The sequence below is a fragment of the Bos javanicus genome, chromosome 26 (genome assembly GCF_032452875.1).
Source record: "Bos javanicus breed banteng chromosome 26, ARS-OSU_banteng_1.0, whole genome shotgun sequence".
NCBI lineage: Eukaryota > Metazoa > Chordata > Mammalia > Artiodactyla > Bovidae > Bos > Bos javanicus.
Window position 1 is genome coordinate 22,426,614 of NC_083893.1, and position 10,590 is coordinate 22,437,203.

Sequence of the window (10,590 nt, forward strand, 5' to 3'; positions counted from 1 at the left end):
GATTTGGAATAGCTCAACTGGAATTCCATCACCTCCACTAGCTTTGTTCGTAGTGATGCTTTCTAAGGCCCACTTGACTTCACATTCCAGGATGTCTGGCTCTAGGTCAGTGATCACACCATCGTGATTATCTGGGTTGTGAAGATCTTTTTTGTACAGTTCTTCTGTGTATTCTTGCCATCTCTTCTTAGTGTCTTCTGCTTAAGTCCATACCATTTCTGTCCTTTATCAAGCCCATCTTTGCATGAAATGTTCCTTTGGTATCTGATTTTTTTGAAGAGATCCCTAGCCTTTCCCATTCTGTTGTTTTCCTCTACTTCTTTGCACTGATCGCTGAAGAAGGCTTTCTTATCTCTTCTTGCTATTCTTTGGAACTCTGCATTCAGATGTTTATATCTTTCCTTTTCTCCTTTGCTTTTCGCTTCTCTTCTTTTCACAGCTATTTGTAAGGCCTCCCCAGACAGCCATTTTGCTTTTTTGCATTTCTTTTCCATGGGGATGGTCTTGATCCCTGTCTCCTGTACAATGTCACGAACCTCATTCCATACTTCATCAGGCACTCTGTCTATCAGATCTAGTCCCTTAAATCTATTTCTCACTTCCACTGTATAATCATAAGGGATTTGATTTAGGTCATACCTGAATGGTCTAGTGGTTTTCCCTACTTTCTTCCATTTAAGTCTGAATTTGGCAAGAAGAAGTGCATGGTCTGAGCCACAGTCAGCTCCTGGTCTTGTTTTTGCTGACTGTATAGAGCTTCTCCATCTTTGGCTGCAAAGAATATAATCAATCTGATTTCAGTGTTGACCATCTGGTGATGTCCATGTAGAGAGTCTTCTCTTGTGCTGTTGGAAGAGGATGTTTGTTATGACCAGTGCATTTTCTTGGCAAAACTCTTAGCCTTTGCCCTGCTTCATTCCGTATTCCAAGGCCAAATTTGCCAGTTACTCCAGGTGTTTCTTGACTTCCTACTTTTGCATTCCAGTCCCCTATAATGAGAAGGACATCTTTTTTGGGTGTTAGTTCTAAAAGGTCTTGTAGGTCTTCATAGAACCATTCAACTTCAGCTTCTTCAGCGTTACTGGTTGGGGCATAGACTTGGATTACTGTGATACTGAATGGTTTGCCTTGAAAACGAACAGAGATCATTCTGTCGTTTTTGAGATTGCATCCAAGTACTGCATTTCGGACTCTTTTGCTGACCATGATGGCCACTCCATTTCTTCTGAGGGATTCCTGCCCACAGTAGTAGAAATAATAGTCATCTGAGTTAAATTCACCCATTCCAGTCCATTTCAGTTCGCTGATTCCTAGAATGTCGACATTCACTCTTGCCATCTCGTTTGACCACTTCCAATTTGCCTTGATTCATGGACCTGACATTTCAGGTTCCTATGCAATATTGCTCTTTACAGCATCGGACCTTGCTTCTATCACCATTCACATCCACAGCTGGGTATTAATGTCAACACTGCAAAACCACAATTACTTCTGCAACAACCCAATAACTTTAAATTCCTTACCAGCCATTCCAATACCACCAATAATATATAGATTTTTTTTTTTCTTTTTAAAAGGTGCACCACAAGGCAAGTGGGATCTTAGTTCCTTGACCAAAGATGGAACCCACACCCCTGGCAGTGGAAGCATGAAATCTTAGCCACCGGACTGCTAGGGAAGTCCAATATAAACTTTTTTAATAAACATAGTACACTTACTTTACTAAAACAGATGTGCAGCTTTTATGTTAAGTAGAATGTAGATTCCAATCAGGTTCAACAACAGCTTACATGTTTACCTAGTGTTTCTTCTCATTTTGGGAAACTAGCCAATCATTTCCAGACTGAATTATGTCTCTTAACCATATAATCGAGTGAATCCTATTTCTATAACCTCACTCAGAAGCTCAGTCAAGCAAGCACCCAACAGCATACACAGTTTCTGGAAATGTGACTCTGGAAGACTCAGAATCAGCTGGAATGTGAGGGAAGTCTCCACCTCAAGTCTTCATTAAGAATCTATGGGAATGGAGCTTATGAGCATTCTTTTAAGCATTTCTTCTAAGCATTCTTTTAAGGCAGTTCTTATGCAAAGTGAAGTTTGTAAAGCAATGGTACCTCCAGTAAAGCTCTTTTCACTCTTTAGAAAATATTATCAAAAGTAAAAAATTTGCACAGAAAATAAAAATGTGTCCAGGAACAAAGAAGTACTATGAACCTTGTTTTCTTTTTATATCATAAAAGCAACTCAGAAACTTTTCAGTTTCATGTGCTGACTCAGGGAAAAATAATGAAAAAGCAAGGAAATTACCTGATCCAGTTTGCGTTTCAATGTAGACACTTCCTTGGGGTTAGAAAAAGTAATATCCAATCCAGGTGAGATAGCATAGATGAACTCTATCTCATATTCCCGTGCAGCAGAGATGAGAGTCATAAGTTGCTCTAAAGAACAGAGTCCATGACTTTAGAAAGCAGCACAGAAAACGAAGAGCCTTCACCTTTAAACTGAAGGTCATTTTTCTCCAATTTTCAATAAGTCAAGAAAAAAAGTCCCTTCAATTTTACAAAACTGTCATGTCCAATGTGACAACAGGCCTTACATAATGGCACAAACTTGATACAATTTAATATCACCCTGAACTCAATAAAAGCATTCTCTTCCTTCCACTGACATTTCTCAAAAATATTCAATTAAGGCATCAATCCTCTTACTGAATGCAAACCAATTTTATTTCTCAAGTGTTTGAGAGTTATGTTTTTGTTTTTGCTGTCTCTGTATGACTGGAATTCCTAAATAATTCTACATATAACTACTTTATAATTTAGAAGAAAAGAAAAATGTGTTCTTAAAAACCAGGGTTAAGTGATGGCCTTAACAATCTTGACATCTCTGTAAAGACAACAAAGAAATCTATCACAGCTTTAAGTTTCTAAAATGTGACAGACAATTTTCCTAAGTAAATCGAAATACTATTCCATACCATAGGATGTATCTTTAAATAACTTTCAGTAGTATCTTAAGATAGTCATTTAACTATATTTTGATCACATTAAATTTCATTACCAGCATCACCAGAAAATAATCAAGTTGAAGAAACACTTAAGTTATACAGAGTAGTAAACAACAAACTAGATGCAGTTTTAATTGCTTTTTACATAATTTAAGAAAACTTTCTGCCTTCACTGTCTTGGCTGGGCTCTGTAACCAAGTATTAAGTAAATTACTTGTTAGTTATCATTTAATTCCAGGTATGAAAATGTTCCCCCATTCACTCAAGTACACAAAGAAAAGCACTTCACCATTTATCTTAGTTACTTATATTTATGAATTTTATGTAGCTAACTCGACATAAGAACACATACAGAAAGGACAGTTTGAGATGGCTTTCACTTCAGTATAGGCCTGAACCAGGTTAAGGTCGTTCTGACTTTAAATAAAGACAGGACCAGTACTAGTAATCAAGTGGTTAAGACCAAGCCATACCTGGTTGAACCTGAAGCAAAACAATCATTAATACCAACCCTGTCTTTATTTTAGATTTTGGTATTTTGTTCAGGGATTTTTTTTGCATTAGTTCTGGTTTAAAAAATAGATAATACTTTTTATCTTTATTACTGATTTTTTGGAGTACTTTAAAACTTGCACCCAAGTACTTTAAAACTTGCACTTGCCTTGCCCGAGGCCTAGCCTTGCTTCAGCACCTCTTTGTCCAATGGCCTACTGTTTACTGGCAGAAGTTAAAAAGTACCATTATGACCACAAAACAGGTGGAGTCAGACTGGCAAACCCATGAATCACACCATGGCTACACACTGTTAGTGCTATTCTTTCAATCTGCACTAACACACACAGTTACTATATAAAAGAAAACTACCTACAAAGTGAAAGTGGAATATTTAATTCTTGTACAACTACATTTAAAATATACCTGTTTTCTTCACATACTCTACATTTACAGATTAAGAAGAAAAAGATTACCGGCTTCCTCCACTGAATACATCTCTCGCCAAAACATCCTATGTTTGTAGTCATCTTTTGGAGCATACAAATATGTATTTAATTCCCATTTCTGGAGCCTTAAGAGGAAAGAAAATTACATGTATATATATATAAACAGGCAACATGCCTAACCAATACACCTCAATTTTTTCCCTTTTTTCGGAGCAGCTCCATCTCTTAAAAAGCTAATATTCTGGGGCAGTAGCTTTTAACCTTTTTCAAGTCCAGTGGAGTTGTAAAAAAAATTAAATAAGCAATGTTAACATATCCAACAGTCTTAAATATAAATACAACAGCTCTGAGTGAAGCAAGTGAAGCCCAAAACCTTTCCAGCTTTCCCAGGAAAGTCTGAGAACCACTGGCCTAGGTGAAGAGGAAGAAGACCAAGGTTAAAACAACTTCTGCAACTGAGAAATCATCAAACTGTATTCGGCCTATTCAGTGGTAGTGTTTCCTCAAACAAAAGGAAATATTAATTAAGACTCTCCTTTATATAATAAAAAGTTACCTTCTAAAGAGTTCTTTTCTCTGTTCCATAACCCATGGTCTTCCATAAAATCCTAGATTCAAAGTAAGAATGAAATTGTAAGAATGTGGTAAACTGTGTACTGAGAAAAGCAGATTACAATACAAATGATGTCAATTTGTGAAAAATACAAAAATTTGAAGGATGTTTAGTAAAACATTAACATGTTTTGGGGTGATATTATATAGTGACTTTAATTCCCTTTTTGCTTAGGCAAATTTTCTGGTTTTTCTACCATGAACACTAATTACTTATGTGATAGTTATCTAAAAAGAGCTAAATGTCATCTCTTTTCACTGTCAAAAAAGACCAAATATATTTAAACCTAACTTTTTAGAAAGATTATCTCAATCTTACAGTGAGAAGAGGGGAAGCCTAGTAACCCCAAGCTGCTATTAATAACAAGTACTATCTAGGAGGGGAGTTAAACCACTTTTAGAGGTAGAAAAGGTAGGGAAAAAAATCAGGAACAGAATTAGTAAAGAATCTGACTGACCCAATTTTATGATTTTGTTTCCCAAAATTACATTGTAAAAGAGACTCAAAAAGTGCCTTAAACTACACTCACAGCAAATTCAACGTCGGAACTGGCCCAAACTGGAAACTCAAGCAATCTCAATTCCAGAGCAAATGTTTAAACAACTGAAAATTCAAGAATGTGACTCACTCCAGTACCCCATGTGGGGGCACAGTACTAGTAATTCAAGAAACAAACCTGCAGATGGATGATGTTAGTGATATAAGCACCAAACTGGTATTACAGCTTGCCTAACCTTTATTTTCCACCAGTCTCAATCTAATCATCTGCCAGAGATAAGGACAACCTCTCAAGAGTATTATGAAGATGGTTCAAATATTGTTTTGAACAGAAAATGCTCCTTACACACACAACTTAACAAACTCAAAACCAAAATTTCTGAACTGTAATAACCTCTACTCTAAACAGAATAGTTACTCTGCACAAAGATAATGAGACAGACCAAAAAATAAAAATGAAAAATTCATTAGGTACTAACGCATGAAACTGTAGCACTTAGAATCTGGACAATTTAATGGTTACTCTCTTACAAGTGATTTAAAATGTTAGGTGAATTTTACAAGTCTTTATAGCTTTCCTTCAACAGTTTGCATTATCATTACCTCTTAAAAGAGTAGGCATTAAACTTTCCTTTAGATCTGTCTCAGCATTTAAAAAAATTTTTTTTCAAGGGTCTAACATTTTAATCTTCAGAAACCCTAACTTTGCTCTTTGAGAGTAAGGTTCATGGTTTTAGTTAACTGGCACCACAAAGAGGAAGGAGGGCTGTTACACGAGTTAAAATCAACACAGATTCGTCCACAAAACCTGCATTATTCACATCATTAAAGTGAATCTTAAGAAGAACTGGGAACTTTGGTGACTGTCAGTGAAGTTCATCCTTGCTTAAAAAAAAAAAAAAACTCGTTAAAAAAAAAAACCCAAAACAAAACACTCAGGGTAGACCTTTTTGGCAAAACTTTTGTTTCACTTTTATATATGTATATGTGTGTGTTGGTTTGTGGTGTAAAATGTACTTTTAAAATCAACAAATTTTGTGGGCCACTGTAGTTAAATACTTGCAAATAAAAGCACAAATTAACCTCATAAGTATGTAAATAAATAAAATCAACAAAGGTTTGTGAGGGAAAGAAAAACCAAACACCAAAAAAAAAAAAAAATCAGGAGCTCAGTCACCAAGGAAATATTCTAGGGAATGGGAAGGAGAAAAGACAACAGGTAACAATTTTAAGTAGACTAGTTCCCTTTTAATACTATTCTGAAAAACAAATCAACTGATCTTAACCACAACTAACTTTTTCTGTAATTATTAAGAAGGTGTAATCCACAGGCAAGTTTCCTTCGACTCACTGTTAGTCTAGCTCTAAAATTTCTAATCGTCCAGCACTTCTCTCCCACCCTCCATCCCAAGATCTTAGGTCACAAAACACAGATTCTTTTCCTAGTATCTCCCCGCAGATAGATTCTAGTCTTATAAATACATCGATGGATAAGTCAAGCAAAGCAATCATGTTTTCATAAACATAGACTCCGGACTAACACATAGGTAATTTTTCCATTCTGTTTTCCCCAAAACTGTGCAACAGTTAACGTCACTGAACCGTTTCATTTCTAACCCTAGCTGCCAACTAGTCTTGTTTTCCCCTACAATTAAACTTTATGTAAAATACCATAATCACCACCCATCTTTCAAATGAATACTCCATATGTTCAGAAGTTCTCAACCAAGAGGACAATCCTCTTTTCTTTTTCCATGCCTTTCTGGTTTTTAATAAAGACCAGTATTTAACTGTTTCTCCTATGCACACCATTACATGTAAAAGAAACTAATGAAGTATACAAGCTAGGAAACCCTGGGTCAGCCAAAATACTTTAGAAAGTTCGAATACATGCTATACTTCAGGTAAGAGCAATGATATTGATTTATACTTTCATAGAATGCACATCTGTGGAACATTTGTCCATTACATTCATAAACTGGGATACAATCTTCTACTCATTTTTTCCAACCACCAAAGAAAGTCCATCATTCCTAAATGGTAATGGGAAAGGAGGCGGTGAAAAGGAATTTTTAAACCTCTTTTGAAATAATTAAACTAAAAATTCCGTATCTCAAATACTATTAAAATCAAAGCTTCATCCCTCAAGGCAAGGCAGAGTAGTTAGCAAAGGGCAATTTTCCAGGCTGCAAAAGAAATTGGATTCAAAGGGTGGGAGTTGGGGACTGAATAAACAAAAGAAACAAACCAAAAAAAAAAAAAAAAAACCACCTCTAGGCAAAAAGGAATTTGTAAAACTATAGGCCCACAGTGCTCCTCTTCACTCCAGGAATACAACTAGCACATCTGATAGGTAGTCTTCTTTCAAAAGGGTAGGGGCAGCAGTACTATACATGCCTTTCCGTATGTGAACCCAAACCACCCTAGGAAACAAGATCCCAAGGTACAAAGATGTAAAACTCAAGAGCCCAAGACCAGACTCCCTACACCGCCTCCACTGGAGCACGCCTGGCTCCAAGCCCAGCCGGGTGGGGTCAGGCACGTTAATAGCCAGAGGGGAATTCGACGCCGTTCCAGAACGCGAGAGAAGACTTGCCCACCCTCTCGCCTCTTCCCTCGTTCCAGCAGGGTCAAATTTCAGACCCACAGGAATAATCCCCTTTTAGAGCTTCCCCCACTTCCCCCCTGCCCGCCACCGCCACCGCCCAAGCTTCGCCGCCATCCGCCTAACCAGGAAAGAACAGATTACTATTGGGGTGGGGCGGGGGGAGGACACTCTTGCCCAGCCCGCGCCACAGTTCTCACCTTCCACCACGCCACATAGGAACCTCCGAGCCCCTCCTGCCGCCCCGGCGACCGCTGCTCCCCCGGCCCCGGTTGGGTTGTCTTCTCCCGGGGCTGGAGCTGCCTGCGGCTCCAACGATGCCCCCGCGGAGGCGGCAGGGTTGGAATTGAGCTCGCTCTCCCGCTCCTCCAGCGCCGCCTGGCTCTCCTTCTGCACCATCCTCCTGCCCCCGGCCGCCGCCACCTCTGCAGGTCCTCCTCGGCCTCCGTCCGTTGGGCCGCCGGCCCGGAGCCCTGGAGAGGGCCTCGGCTCCTAGCGCGCGCCCTTCCTGCTCCTTCCCTTCCCCCTCTGCCCTTCCCCCTCCCGCTCCGCAGGGACCCGAATGCCCGGATGAGAAGGGCGGCGGCACCGGCGCGAGCCCTTTGTCAGCCGCTGCCTCAGCCTAAGCTGGGGAATGCCGGAAGCCTAAAATCGAGTCCACGACGTATCGTTCTTTGGAGACAGATGGCCAAGGCTCTTTTTCTCCTTCTCAGCTTCTGTTGACCTTCCGATAATCCTAGTTCTCCCGCTGCCTCCTCCCGCTGCCCCTGGGTCTCCTCTGCTGCTGCCTCTACCGCCCGCTTCCTGTTTATCCGCACTGCGCCTGCGCCGGAGACCGGCTCAGACCGGTCCCTTCAGCCCGGCTCCCCCTCCTTCTTTTGAGCCAGTCTATTGAGCTTCATTCGGTAGGGGGGAGCAGAACAGAAAAGCCGCGAAAAGCGGAATGTAACGAAGGCAGTGGAATGTACCATTTATGCTCGCCACCCTCCAGAACGAGCCAGACTCCCAAGAACAGACCATTAACCAACCCGGAGAAGGGGAAAATGGGAGGAGGCTGGAGCGGGTTGGGGCAATAGGCATGTGGATAGGGCCGGCAGGCGGGAGTGGGTGGAAAAAAAAAGAGGTGTTTACTCTCTTAATGCGCAGGCGCGGAAACCAAGCCTCTGGTTCTTAAAGAGCTGGGAAGAAACTGACCTACTTTCTATTGAGATTATTCTGACAGGTTGGTTCATTACATCAGCCTGACCCAGGCTCGGTTCTGTGAAGACAACACTCCAAGAAGCTCAGCTCACTCCTCTGCCCTGAAACATTTTCCCCTATCTCCAGCTTGGCCCCAACCCCCCTTTAAAAGCTAAATCATTCCTTCTTTCAGCAGACACCTATTGAGCTTGCCTCCTGCTTGCCTCTTGGGCCACTATGAGCTCACAGCAAGGAGGTTCAGGCTAACGAATACACACACAATCCCCACATGATGTACCCAAGTGTTGTGGGAGCTCAGAGGAGGGATTGACTTCATCTTCCTTTGGGTAGAGGCGGCGGCCATGGCTTCACTTTCGAGCTGGGTCATAAAGGATAAATAGGAGTTAGCCAAATTGGGTTGGGGAGAGAGAAGAGAACACTCTAGGCAAGTGGAAGGGAGTACAAATGGAGGAAGGGGTGAAAAGGCCTGGCCTGTTTGGGAATGGGGAGTGTGAAGTGTGTATAAGGGAGAAGTGAGACTCTTTGAGCCTCAGCATAAATATCATTTCCTTGTGGGAAGCCTTCCCTGAGCCCTAGATGGGCCTGGGTCTCCTTGCTATTTGTTCTCAGGGCTCCCTTTGGTCCTGTCATAATGCACTTGGTAGTTGAGAAATCTGTGGTTACATAGGTGATTTAAATGTGAAATAAACATCTCCTTCTCATTCTGATTATTAACACTTAACATTGTCCGTCTTATACTTCAGTTTCATGTTAGACTCCTCCAGGGGTAGACCAACTTGTAGCTCCACAGACTCTTATAGTCCCTCTTTTTAGTCCTGGAGTGTTAAGCTGGGGATTAGGTGCAAGTATTTTCTTAGGGGACTTCCTGTGATGACACTGGGGGGCCATCGCAGCTTCACTGGATATTGTGGTCCTTTGGGGATTTTGGAGCTGGCATTCCAGGTGACCCCAGCCCCCAGTCTCATGACACTTTCCTCTTTGCTTCACACTTTACACTGTGGCAACTGGTAGCAAGTCATCAGCCATAATTAAATCTACTCTCCATAGTCAACACTTCCTGACTCTGTGACCCAGGCAAGATACACCTTCCATATCTGTACTTGTCAAGCTTAAAGGGCAATTCTTGCCACACCCTTTCTCTCCATAACACACCTCTATCCCCCAGCGCCTACAGTAGGAATCATAGCCTAGCAGTCCTGTGATAAACAGTTGAGGAATGGACAAGATAGGGTCCTGCTCTCACAGGGCTTACATTCTGGTTGGAGAAAGAGATTCAGTTATACACACAGGAACTCAGTTTGTGATAAGTTCTATGAAGGGAGGAAATCTAGTGATATGATGAAAAGTAACCACAGTAAGGAAGGTCTACTTCAGATGGAAGAAAAGTAATACAGTTAAGCAATGATAGTGATTTAGACTAAGGAACAGCAGTAGAGAGAGATGGTGAACCTTTGATGGTGGAATTGGTGATTTTTTTTTTTGGCTGTGCTGCATGGCTTGTGGAGATCTTAGTCCCCTAGAGATCCAGGGATTGAGCCTGGCCCTGGGCAGTGAAAGCACCAGAGTCCTAACCACTAGACTGCCCAGGAATTCCCAGGATTGGTGATGAATTAAGGGAGAGTAGAGGGAGAGTGTGGAAGAAGAAAAGAAGACTCCTAAATTTTGACCTGAGCAACTAGGTAGATGATGTCATTTATTGAGATGGGGAAGACTAGGAAGGCGT

The 10,590-nt window shown here is 41.1% G+C and overlaps 1 protein-coding gene across 1 annotated transcript in view; it reads right to left on the reverse strand.

The window, feature by feature from the left end:
- OGA (O-GlcNAcase) overlaps positions 1-8,507 on the reverse strand; it is a 28,886-nt gene extending 20,379 nt beyond the window's left edge. Inside the window, exons 1-4 of the mRNA XM_061403211.1 lie at positions 7,868-8,507; positions 4,508-4,559; positions 3,979-4,076; positions 2,311-2,441 (exon numbers count right to left, since the gene is read on the reverse strand). Of these exons, the coding sequence (XP_061259195.1) occupies positions 2,311-2,441; positions 3,979-4,076; positions 4,508-4,559; positions 7,868-8,066 (480 nt within the window). The 5' untranslated portion in view covers positions 8,067-8,507. The remainder of the gene's footprint in view (positions 1-2,310; positions 2,442-3,978; positions 4,077-4,507; positions 4,560-7,867) is intronic.
- Positions 8,508-10,590: the final 2,083 nt, after the last annotated feature.